The following is a 13,565-nucleotide window of genomic DNA, read 5'->3' as shown; positions in this document are numbered from 1 at the left end:
AGTGCCAAGACCATGTTGTGGAATGGGACCTTGATCAGTAAAGTTCCACCACTACGTCTCATCAGCAACTGCTTACCTGAACATTGGCCTCCAAGTTGTCAGAGATGTCGTTCTGCTGCAGGTCGCCGTGGGTGGAAATGTTGCTCTCGAACACTGCCAGAGTGGCCACCACACGATCACACTGCGTGTTGAAGGGCTCCTCGCCTTCCACCTTCGACATTTGTCGCTCCAGACTGTGACCTCTGGAGGACATCAATGGGGAGGTCTTGGCCATCTCGATGATCTCAACATGGCTGGTAGATTGTTTCTCCTGGACAACCACAGAAATATGGGTTACGAGGCGAGGCGAGGTGAGGTGAGGTGTGGTGAGGTGAGGTGAGGTGAGGTGAGGTGAGGTGAGGTGAGTGTTTTAAGCCGCTTTTAGCAATATCCCAGCAATATCAAGGGAGGGGTGGGCACGAAGCAACTATAGAACAATACCAGTAGCAACACCCCATACCTCATAAAATGGAAAGTGTTGCCAATGTAATAAACCATTCTGATAAACTTGGTATCATGATTTGACAAATATGCATATGAAGTCACCGAGCAGGAACTACTTTTAGTAGTATCCATACATTAATGTGATTCACGTATAGTTGTCACATCAACTCACTGTCAACAACGTCGCACATTGTAACCACCAAATCTTCACTTTAGTCGGGTCTTGAGAAAAGCATTGGGTGCTGGGATGAGGCAATCTGTACTACAGTTTGTAGAAGGTGATTGTATTTTAGGTTGACTCCTCACTTGTAAGATCTACTTTCTTCTTGTCCAACATGATTACCAACACAAACTACAAAGGTAACTTTACTGTTACCAGCAATAACTATTTTTGATTGGCTTAATTATTGCAAGAGATTTGTCACATGGTGAGGTGAGGTGAGGTGAAATGGGGTTACGTCGTGTCCAAGATTATTGCACTTTATCGCGACGTGCATGTGTGTGTGTGTGTGTGTGTGTGTGTGTGTGGCTGCTTGTACTAGTCCGGACTGATGCCGATTTATAGTGCTAGCACACTGAGATACCATGCCGCAGTTTAACATGAATACCCCACTCAGACACCGTATACTGACTCCGAGCCGACCAGTCCTTGTTTAAGCCTCTTAATGCCGAGCGCCAGACTGGGTAACAACAAGTACCATCTTTTAACGTCTTTTGGTATGACGCGGTCGGGGATCGAACCCAGGACCTTTCGCTCTCCGGGCGGACTCTCTACCACTAGACCATGGAGGCGGTATTTGTCACATGGAAGAGGATGAGTTCTAATCCATTCTACTTCTTGCAACATGTTGCATGTTACACTAGAACAATACAACTCTGGGTGTTCACAATACAACTCAAATACATGTCACATGCAGTGGTAACAAATCCCACTGCGAGTATCCCCTGTACTAGTCTCAAAAGAATTAAACTAGCTCTACTGCTAACCTGAGCACCACCTAGACTAGTCTCCGACCAACTAGCCCTAGTGTAGACCTGAGCACCACCTTGACTAGTCTCCCACCAACCTGAGCATCACCTAGACTAGTCTCAGACCAACTAGCCCTAGTGTTGACCTGAGCACCTACTAGACTAATCTCCTACCAACCTGAGCACCATATATACTATTCTCCCAACAACTAGCCCTCGTGCTTACCTGAGCACCACATATAATAGTCTCTCACCAACTAGCCCTCGTGCTGACCTGAGCACCACATATACTACACTCCCACCAACCTGAACACCATATATACTAGTCTCCCAACAACTAGCCCGTGTGCTGACCTTAGCACCACATTTTCTAGTCTCCCACCAACTAGCCCTCGTGCTGACCTGAGCACCACCTAGACTAGTCTCCCAACAACTAGCCCGTGTGCTGACCTTAGCACCACATTTTCTAGTCTCCCACCAACTAGCCCGTGTGCTGACCTGAGCACCACATGTACTAGTCTCCCACCAACTAGCCCCATGCACTGCTGACCTTGAGTTTGTTCGAGACCTCCTCCCATCGCTGATTGAGGTGAGTGAGTTCTGGTTCCACCATCTTGTTGTAGCGGTCACTCTTGGTCATCAGGCTGATGGCCGAGTCTCGGACCTCGTCCACCTGGCTCCGCTGATCATTCATCTCCAGCTGCAAGCCCTGAATGACACAACATGACATTCCACATCACCAAACAGACACATCCAGGAAGGTGAATGAGGACATCTGGGGTAATAACCTATTATATGATATACTTAGAATAATGTCATAATTCCCTCCCAGCTCGACCTGATTGAGGTGCCCTGAACAGGGATTTTACTCTCATCTTTTCTGAACCAAAAAATTAAGGATCAGGAATATTTTGGTGAATATTTTTATTAAATTGTGGGCTCAGTTTTCAATACAATAAAATATCACCAAAAATAGTCATGGTCCCTTTTTGTTCAGCATTTATTTTTGAGATCCTTGGGGACTCTCGGTAATACATTTGTGGAGGTCATGGGGGCATTTAAATGGTTTGGTTTGGTTTGTTGTTTTACGCCGCACTCAGCAATATTCCAGTTATATGGCGGCGGTCTGTAAATAATCGAGTCTGGACCAGACAATCCAGTGAGTGATGTCATGAGCATCATTCCACGCAATTGGGATTGATGACATGCTTCAACCAAGTCAGCGAGCCTGACCAGGTGATCCCGTTAGTCGCCTCTTACGACAAGCATAGTCACCTTTTACGGTAAGCATGGGTTGCTGAAGACCTATTCTGCCCCGGATCTTCACAGGTCGTATTTAAATGGAAATATTAGATAGTTTCATTCATTCTAGCATACATATTCTTCTGCGTCAAGTGGGTCTTGCAGTTCATATCATTTGCGTCCATTCTTAATCTTATGAGCAGACAGGCAATATTTTGTGTCTGGTAAAATCCTGTCTGGATGTCGTTGGTCAGGGAGGACGAGTTGGAGCAGGGTACATAGTACGGTGAATACGGTATGTATTGTGTGTAGTTGATTACCACATACAAGCCTGATATCACTGTACAGGAACTGGTCCATGTCAACAGATGAAGGCTGTTATCAACACACAGAAGCTTAATAATTTCAACAGGGGCGGTTGGGTAGCCCAGTGGCTAAAGCGTTCACTCGTCATGCCAAAGACCTGGGTTCGATTCCCAACATGGGTACAATGTGTGAAGCCCATTTGTGGTGTCCCCCGTCATGATATTGCTGGAATATTGCTAAAAGCAGCGTAGAACCTCACTCACTCACTCACTAATAATTTCAACAATACACAAGGTCTGTAATAAATTTACAGGATTCACAAAAATAGTGTCATAAACTTTTGAACAGGACCAGTGCTACCAAATACTCACTGTTCACATCGAAAGTTTGCAGGACCACTTCAGAACATCAGTTATCAAGTTTTCACATGTTTCTATCAATACAGCTAACAAAACAAGGAGACTGACATTTTATATTTGTCACAGTCATGATTAGTTTTCTCTGGTATTCGTCTCGTGGACCAACTTATTTGTCGAAGGCTGATTTAGATTTAAGTGATTTTCCTTCTTTTTACAGACATCAAGGATTGATCTAGACATGCTCAAAGGTCAATATTCAGCCCCAATCCGAAACAAATGTCAGTAAAAATTCCCAAATTGGATCTAAAACAATTCCCAATTCCTGTTATTATAGTTACGACTAATGGCATCTGTTTTGGATTTGTAGAGGTGTCTTGTATTTCACTGATAACAGGAACACTAAAGAGGAAAAGTCTCTGAGGCATAACTTTACCTATCTGCATTGAATGCAAAGTTAAATTACTTTGTTGAAATACCTCTGAATTTTAGAAGAAAATAACCAGGAAAAATTTTGAACAAAATAATGATTTCCCCCCCCCCCCTTCTCGATTTGCAAGGCACTTAGTTCGGAATCCACGATAAATCTCTCTGGATATAACACGGCATAGTCGACACAAATTTAATCCATACTCCGGGGTGATTGGTTTTACAAGATAGAGTATTTTTCAGCTTGCTCGGTATTGTGAAAACAAACCTAACACAAGCCTAATGATAATAAATATCTTAATCAATCTGTCTGAACAAGTGATCAATTGTCAATCAATTTATGTTGTTGATGGAAGGTTAATATTTTCCCTTACATAATTAACCAGCTGATCAATACACTGGGCCTGAAGGGAAACGTGGCACACTGAACTACTGAACCCATTATCCAGAGTGAGTGAGACAGTTGGGTTTGATGCTGGTTTGAACACCATTTCGGTTACATCACGTGTGTGGGCTTATTGTAGGATAAAATCCCGACCTGATACAGGTCCTAGACATTTCGGTTACATCACGTGTGTGGGCTTATTGTAGGATGAAATCCCGACCTGATACAGGTCCTAGACATTTCGGTTACATCACGTGTGTGGGCTTATTGTAGGATGAAATCCCGACCTGATACAGGTCCTAGACATTGATGACTTTTTGTGCAACGAACAAGTTTGTTTGTTCGTCTGTTATGTTTTTTTTGTTTGTTTGTTTGTTGTTTAACACCGCACTCAGCCATACTCCAGCTATATGGCGGCAGTCTGTAAATAATCGAGACTGGACCAGACAATGCAGTGATTGATATTATGAACATCCATCCACACAATTGGGATACGATGACATGCATCAGTTAGCCTGACCATCCGGGGGCGGTCGGGTAGCCTAGTGGTTAAAGCGTTCGCTTGTAACGCCGAAGACCCGGGTTCGATTCCCGACATGGGTACAATGTGTGAAGCCCATTTCTGGTGTCCCCCGCCGTGATATTGCTAGAATATTGCTAAAAGCGGCGTAAAAACTATACTCACTCAATACTCACTGACCATCCGACCCCATAAGTCGCCTATTACGACAAGCATGGGTTGCTGAAGACCTATTCTATCCTCGACCTTCACGGGCTGTCTCTTACAACAAGCATGGGTTGCTGAAGACCTATTCTATCCTCGACCTTCGAGGGTCGCAACAAACCAGTACAGGTATAGTTTGGACAAACCAAGAATCTTATCAGAAAAAGTGTCTGCAACAAATTCAAATTCCTGGAAAGCACAAGAAACCACCATCCATTTCTAGAGTGGTACGATACTCAGCAGTATTCCAACTACATGACAGCAGTCTGTAAATGAAGTCTAGACCAGACAATCCAGTGATTGACATCATGAGCATCAATCCACACAACTGGGATACGAAGACATGCATCAACCAAGTCAGCGAGCCTTACCATCCAATCCCCTTAGTCGATTCTTACGGCCGGGGTGAAATGGGATTTAAACCCACTATCATAGGTTTCTGGTGTGCCCAAGGGATGTAACTCTGCACAGCGAATTGTGGCACCTTAACCAACTGGGCCTCCCGTGCGCCCCAGACACCTCAAGAAACCTTAATAAGAAGGTTATAGGCACTTCTGGTTTAAAGAGGGGCGGTGGGGTAGCCTTGTGGTTTAAGCGTTCGCTCGTCACGCCAAAGACACGGGTTCGATTCTCCATATGGGAACAATGTGTGAAGCCCGTTTCTGGTGTCTCCCACCCTGATATTACTGGAATATTGCTTTTAAAAGTGGCATAAAAAATACTCACTCTGGTTTAAAGGCAGTACTTTGCAAAAGCCAAACATAATACAAGACAACTTTAAACAAAGTTCCAACTTCAGGACACCGGATATATCATTAGTAAACAGTATCCTAACATCAAACCAATGACTGAAGAGAAAATGATACCAGAAATAAAATCAAAGGTCCCCTTTAATCATCAGTGAATCAAGCCAAGTCTGATCCCAATTTAAAATTGGCCCTCATTTATCTCACAGCTTAAAGATCAAACACCCTGATCCTGGTAACTTGGGTGGTATTGTTTTTGTGCAAACTCCGCAAACATTCTTTACAAACACATTGAAAACACAATACTTGGACTATGCTGTATCTTCAAATTGAACAAAAAATATTTCTTCAGATATCAAATTTGCATATATCAAATTTCCTTATTCAGAAACGATAACATTTCTTTAAAGCTTGTTATTTCTTTATACTATTCTTTCAACAGCCAAGAATGTTTTTTCTCCCCTTACATGCACATTCTACAGCACCACACTTAATCCCATTTTATTTCTTGATAGAAACCCATCACAAACAGCGGGGAGTCGAAATAAAGCAGTGACGCAAACACATCACGTAAATACATCTTTTCCCACCAATCTCTCCCAATCTAAACATAGCCTTCACTCTGACATATCTAGTGTATCATCCCTGATGCTGTGGCAGGCCCATCATGTATCTACCACATCCCACCTGTCTCGTTAACACCTGGACTGTCTGCCAGGTAACACACAGGTGAGTCGGTTCATTCCCGCTGCCGATACGAGGAAAATTTATCAGCATTTTGCAAAACAATTATGGTTTAACAACTGGAACAGAATTTATTTGTTTATTTATCTTTAAGAATCCTTTTAAGAAACTTGGCACATCTGCATGTGCTGCAATTATTGCTGTAAATATTATGAATCATCTTTTCATGGCAGGTTTTAATTTAAAGGATTTCTGCTGAGCGAATATTAAGACCCTCTTTGAAAACAGATCAAGTCAGTATACATATTTCATTGACAGTAATGATTCTAAGATATTATAAAGTATTTCATAATGAGTCTACAAGTTTCCTCACATCACTGGTTATCCAGGTTTTTGTATTTTATTCTATTGAAATAAACACCCTGAACCACCATAATTTTGTTTTGAGTCAGGGTTGAATGACACGTGCACGATGCTAAAAATAGCCATTCAATCAAATTACATTTGACTTTCAAAGCAGAAGTAGCATCAGTACTTGGCTCGCTAGACTTCGTTCAGATACAACTGGGAACATCTTGCAGCATGAGTAGTCCTGGCTAAAATTACCATATTCGACGTAATAAGTGCCCAGGGCCCTCTCAAAACTAGAAATAGGGGCTCTTATTAGAATATTATTTTGGTGAAAAAAACAGAGTTGAAAGATAAATTTCGTGGTTTATGCTAGCATAGACAGCCTTAAAGGTTTATATTCGACAGATTTATTTCCAGAATTTAATTGCCAATAATAAAGGGTGCATATAACACATGAGTGCGTATTATATGCGAATAAGGGTCGGAAGGGGTGCTAATTGGGATTGTTCACTTGCCAATATATTAGCGAATCTCGCCGTGGGTGCTTATTAGAGCAGGGCGCTTATTACGTCGAATACGGTAATATAAAGAATACCTACTCGCAACTTGGGATTCCAAGTTATCTGTCCGTGAAGGTTCGAAATTCACGAAATAAATTCATGCGGAAAAGATACGTAGACTGGAGGTCTCTTTCATGATCTCTCAACTTCTACCCATCCTGCACTTGAAATCGAGAACAAGTGAATATCATGTCACGACACATTCAACACTTTCAAGATCCTTAAGGGGAGGTCACCAAGTGAGTGAGTGAGTTGGGTTTAACATCGCTTTTAACAGTATTACAGTTATATCACGGCGTGTCAGCTGAATGTGGGAGGAAAGCCCGAATGATGCAGGTCTCAGACGTTTACCACTTCGGTGAAACCCACGGGTATGGTGCTGACGAACCTAGAAACATAATTGGGGCGAACCGGGATTCGAACGGGAGGTCACGAGGCACAGGCTTCACATGTTGTACTCGTGAGGGGAATGGTACCTTGGTTTCAGAGCATGCATACAGTTGACTACACGTGAGACATGATCATCGTTCCGACACCCATCAGTCAATATCAAGCTGTGCCTTAATACAGTGTTCCCGTTTACCGGTAATTACCAGTATTTTACCAGTAAAATTAGGCTTGGACAGGTAATTCATATGACTGGCAGTCCCCGTGGCCTGGCAAATACAGCACCTTATAAATCCTTCTTTGTTGAACAAAACATCGGTGATATTCATATAAGTACATTTTCGAACAAAGTCAGCTTGTCTGTTACCATCAGGGTTTCCCCTGGTCTATTTCTAGGCTAAATATCCATTTGTAGCGACCTCGTCTCAAAATATTAAAAAAAGTGAGAAAATTGTAACTGAAGTTTGTGTGAATGACGTAAAGATATAACTAAGTACCAGCGGGAACACTGTAATACAGGGCCGACACAATGGGGAGTCCAGTAGAGAATAGGACCCAAGCAGCCTACACTTGTCATACAATATACAAAGAAGACCTCTTGACAAAGTCATATGTGAAATCAAGCACCTGAGGACCCTAGGACCCGACCTCTGAGGTGGTCAGACCACCTCAGGTGTTGGATCCAAGGGTCTTTGTTTTCGCATATATATCATCAATGGTAATCGTTTTTTTGTTAAACCGAAATCCATTTTTCAGTTTATGAAGCCTTTACACTGTCCTCTGTTTCATTATAGAAGCCTAGCTGTTTGTACCAGATGCCATCTTGTATTCTAGCAGATGAGTCAATATCCATCACGTCTGTACTGATCACGTGATGAGTCAATTTTCGAGAGAGTCAGTCATGTGATTTGGGGTCTACATTGAAATGTAGCTTTTCGTTACGTGGTACGGATTAACCAATGTAATTGCAAGAATCTTATTAGAGGTGTAACACAGTGACTCAATGGATCTGGTCTGTCAACGTGGAACGATCCTCATATCAATCACTGGTTTGACTGATCCAGTCTTGAATATTTACAGGAAGCCATCATATAGATGGAATGCAGCATAAAACAACAAAAATAAAAATATTTATGGTCTCTGTTGTGTGAGCTTAACCTGCCTCGTCCCGCCGGGTGTAGGTCTGTCCCCTCACCACACCATGCGGGAAACATCCCCATCAACAACAACTCAACGTGACACACCTCCACAGGCTGACACAGCACCATCACATCCCCATCAACAACAACTCAACATGCCACACCTCCACAGGCTGACACAGCACCATCAACAACAACTCAACTCAACCTCCACAGCACTCCGACATCTATGATTCAACCTCCTCGGTGTATTACTACAGCACCACTGACTCATCCTTGACATTAGCCAGAGTTGTCAATATCTGTGTTCTGATTCCATCGTGGACAATCAAGGCGTGATTTGTGATCAGTTACATTTCATGGTAGAGTGAGTGAGTGAGTGAGTGAGTGAGTGAGTGGCTGGGTGAGTGAGTGGCTGGGTGAGTGAGTGAGTGGCTGGGTGAGTGAGTGAGTGGCTGGGTGGGTGAGTGAGTGGGTGAGTGAGTGGCTGGGTGAGTGAGCGGCTGGGTGAGTGAGCGGCTGGGTGAGTGAGTGAGTGGCTGGGTGAGTGAGTGTGTGAGTGAGTGAGTGAGTGAGTGGCTGGGTGAGAGTGGCTGGGTGAGTGAGTGAGTGGCTGGGTGAGTGAGTGAGTGGCTTGGTGAGTGAGTGAGTGGCTGGGTGGGTGAGTGAGTGGCTGGGTGGCTGGGTGAGTGAGTGAGTGAGTGAGTGAGTGAGTGAGTGAGCGAGCAAGTGAGTGGGTGAGTGAGTGGCTGGGTGAGTGAGTGGCTGGGTGAGTGAGTTTGATCACATCTTATGAATGTATATTCTGGATTGTGTTATACTATACAGTGGTGTCGGGGGGGGAAGGTATTTTTCACTCAAATGTTCAATAAACAGGGGAATTCTCTATATATATTTCACATATTTCTCAAAATGCTGAGTGGACATGGGTAGCCCAGTGGGCCAAGTTCCCCAACTCTCAACAAAAGGTGGCTGTAGACTCTTTGGGCTTTCCTAGCGCAACACAAATTGACTATCAGTGATGTTAGTGAAATATTCCCCTAACAGTATAAAGCTGTACATTGCTGATTCAGTGAGTGAGTGAATTGGATCACAGGCAGGGGACACCAGACATAGGCTTCACACATTGTACCCATGTGGGGAATCGAACCTGGATCTTCAGCCTCATGAGCGAACGCCTTAATCACAAGGCTACCCAACCGTCCCCATTGCTGATACAAATCACTGGCATACTGCATATCATACTATGACTGTAGTTCTCTTTATAACAGTATGTCTCTGTGAAGTCTCCAATCACTCAAAATTCATTCAATGACCAAAAAAAAAGTAAATATGACAACCAATTTGCTGTGTAGGCACAAAATAAAAATTTGCTCAAATAATTCTTTGATAATAAAAATATCTAAACACAAAGTCATCATAAAAACTATATTTGTACAACGTAGCAACTAAATAACACCTGATAAATAACATTAAAACCAATAAACACCACCATCAATTCATCAAACTCATCAAAATCTACATAAACAAAAAATAATTTCATAAACAAAACCCCACATTAGTGTCAACACCGCTAAAAGTCGAGATATTCACCCTACCTGTGTATTTCCTATGGGAATCTACGATGGTGACACCAAAACTGTCATCACAGAGCCCACTGACATCAGCGTTGCCTTGAAATTCAACCTATTGTATACGGTTGTATTGTATATCAGTCCCTGACCATTTAACACCAGACCTGATGAAGTGTGACTTGAGAGAAGCAGGTTTTAGTCATTACTTCCAGACAACCCTCCTCCATGTCAATGGCTTGTCGCAGGACTCACATCGCCGTGCCATGTACGTGCAACTACAATTCAATCGCCTTGTACACTCCGATGCCAGCCCATTGATTTGCACTGAGATGTCCGTGGCCAGCTGCCTTAGACGGAATACCTTGACACTGGGTAATGTGGAACTGTCACAGTGGTATGATGGGTTGAGATGGGGAGGAGGGGCGAGATGGGGGAGGATAGGGCGAGATGGGGGAGGATGGGGCGAGATGGGGAGGATGGGGGAGCATGGGGAGGATGGGGGAGCATGGGGAGGAGGGGGCGAGATGGGGAGGATGGGGCAAGATGGGGAGGATGGGGCGAGATGGGGAGGATGGGGCGAGATGGGGGAGGATAGGGTGAGATGGGAGGATGGGGCGAGATGGGGGAGGATAGGGCGAGATGGGGAGGATGGGGCGAGATGGGGGAGGATAGGGCGAGATGGGGAGAATGGGGCAAGATGGGAGAGGATGGGGGATGTGGTGAGATTGGGTGAGATGGGAAGGAGGGGGGGAGATGGGGGAAGATGGGGAGGATGGGGGGATGGGGCGAGATGGGGGAGGATGGGGCAAGATGGGGATCAGATGGGATGGAGAGGGGCGAGATGGGAGAGGATTGGGCGATATGGGGAGGATGGGGCGATATGGGAGAGGATTGGGCGATATGGGAGAGGATTGGGCGATATGGGGAGGATGGGGCGATATGGGGGAGGATTGGGCGAGATGGGGAGGATGAATGTTGCACATGAGACTTAAGGGCTAATTACAGATGTGACCAGCTGTTCAAAATTGGGAATAAGAAAGCTTTTCAGTGCTGACTTAAATGATTTTCTGTGGTGGATAGTTTTTTAGGTTATAAAAAGACAATTTAAAGAAAAATGGAATTCAAAGATACCTGCTGGAAAACTATGTGAGATAACAACCATTCTTTGAATGATACAAATCTATGGCAAAAGTTTGAACTGCACAATAACAATACTACATATGTCAGATAAAACTTCTACATCTTCATTGAATCCTTTGATCATCAAATCAGGAAGAGATTTTACAATAAGGACAACACAAAAAACAAAAGTAATCTATCCACGAAATAATTGTTTTGCAAAAGTTTGTATTTCACAAGACAAGATCTTAGTTGCTTTTTCTTTTCAAGAAAACAAATTACGATGAAGAAAAATTAAAGTTTAGGATACAGAAAAAACAACAAATCAACACAGAATTAAATATTTAACTATTTAAACTAAATATGCAATATCAAATTCAATATTAATCAAATACAGCCCAACCTACCCTCAAAAGATCCACAGTGACACATCAAATATTCGCAGATTAACCGAACCATCCGTCAACGTAAGACAAAATCAAGCGCCTTTACCATTTATACAATATCTGTATAATTTTATTGAAAATCAAAAATGATGTTGCCATGGAAACAGTTTCTACATGGATAACTGATTGCAACAAAGTAATCAAGACAATGCCCATGGCCCCGCCTGTCAAGTGTCCACCTTGGTTGTAGTGACGCAATGCCAGGGGCAGTGTCTGTGGCCGATGTCAGCAGCCCACGTGTGTGTGTGTGTGTGTGCAGCACTGCAGTGGACTGGCCGGCCACAAGAATCAATACTGACTGCTGGCTTTTTGAAATTGACGCGTCCATACCAGATGGAATAATCTTAAACTGTGTTTGTATTTGATGTTAACAAAGAAATATTTACTTGAAGGTGGAGAACTCTGGAGACTCCCTTGCTTACTGTGTTTGACTAGTGAGTGAGTGAGTGAGTGAGTGAGTGAGTGAGTGAGTGAGTGAGTGAGTGAGTGAGTGAGTGAGTGAGTGAGTGAGTGAGTTGGGTTTAACGCCGCTTTTAACAGTATTCCAGTTATATCAAGGCGTGTCAGCTTAATGTGGGAGGAAAGCCCGAAGTGATGCAGGTGTCAGACATTTAGCACTTCGGTGAAACCGACGAGCAAGGGTACGGTGCTGACAAACCTAGAAACATAATTGGGGCGAACCGGGATTCGAACCCACAATCATAGGTTTCTGGCGTGCCCAAGGGATGCAACTCTGCACAGCGAATCGCAGTGCCTTAGAAGAATGGGCCCCCCTTGCCCCCTGACTAACTTTCAACTGTGGGCCAAAACAAAGTGAACTAGTCAATGTGGTTCATTGTTTGAGAAGTTCATTGCAAGTGTATTTGGTCTGTTGAGGCCATTTGTATATTAGTGACAGCCAGTTGAATGTGATAGGGGTCCAAATGGACACAGAAATGGAAAAGAATGAGTACCGAGCAGTCATCAAGTTTTTTACTTTTAGAGAAAAGTACTCCCCAAGAAATTCATGACCACATGTCACAAGTTCATAGGGATGAGTGCCATAGCTATTTCACTGTTAAACGCTGGGCAGCTATGTTTAAGGCTGGGAGAACAAGCCTTGATGATGACCCTTGGTCTGGATGTCCCTCTACTTCCATTCATTCAAATAGAAAGAAAAACTTATGCTGTCAGATAGACGTTTTACCATTGCTGACCTTGAGGAAGACACAGGTCTTAACCATGGATCCATTGAAACTATTATTCATGAACATTTACAGATGAATAAGGATATATTCTTCTTGGGTGCTAAGATTTCTAAATTCTGATCTTACGGTAAAAACAACTGACAGTGCCAGAGAAAATTTAGAGCTAATTGAGGAGGATTTCGTCAAATTCAAAAAGGGTTTGACCATGTAACCAAACACCAAGCAGACAATATCTCTCACACGGCTCCCAGCAGAAGCTCCTGGGCTGTCAGTGATGTCAACTCTATAACTCAACTCTGTCTTCACTCACGGTTGCACTGGATGCAGAACATTAAATCCTGCATGCATACACATTGAGAGTGAGTGAGTGAGTGAGTGAGTGAGTGAGTGAGTGAGTGAGTGAGTGAGTGAGTGAGTGAGTGAGTGAGTGAGTGAGTGAGTGAGTGAGTGAGTGAGTGAGTGAGTGAGTGAGTGAGTG

General features: G+C 43.5%; 1 protein-coding gene across 8 annotated transcripts in view; it reads right to left on the bottom strand.

Moving 5' to 3' along the window:
• Window positions 1–13,565, bottom strand: part of LOC124111021 (dystrophin-like) — a 480,101-nt gene that overhangs the window by 268,704 nt on the left and 197,832 nt on the right. For all 8 annotated transcript variants that reach the window (XM_048383638.1, XM_048383637.1, XM_046470561.2 and 5 more), the window contains 2 exons: window positions 2,003–2,161; window positions 77–310 (listed from right to left, as the gene is read on the bottom strand). In XM_048383638.1, the coding sequence (XP_048239595.1) occupies window positions 77–310; window positions 2,003–2,161 (393 nt within the window). The remainder of the gene's footprint in view (window positions 1–76; window positions 311–2,002; window positions 2,162–13,565) is intronic.

This window comes from Haliotis rufescens, unplaced genomic scaffold, assembly GCF_023055435.1.
Source record: "Haliotis rufescens isolate VD_foot unplaced genomic scaffold, xgHalRufe1.0.p SCAF_5, whole genome shotgun sequence".
NCBI lineage: Eukaryota > Metazoa > Mollusca > Gastropoda > Lepetellida > Haliotidae > Haliotis > Haliotis rufescens.
This window is presented reverse-complemented; position numbering and strand designations above follow the sequence as displayed.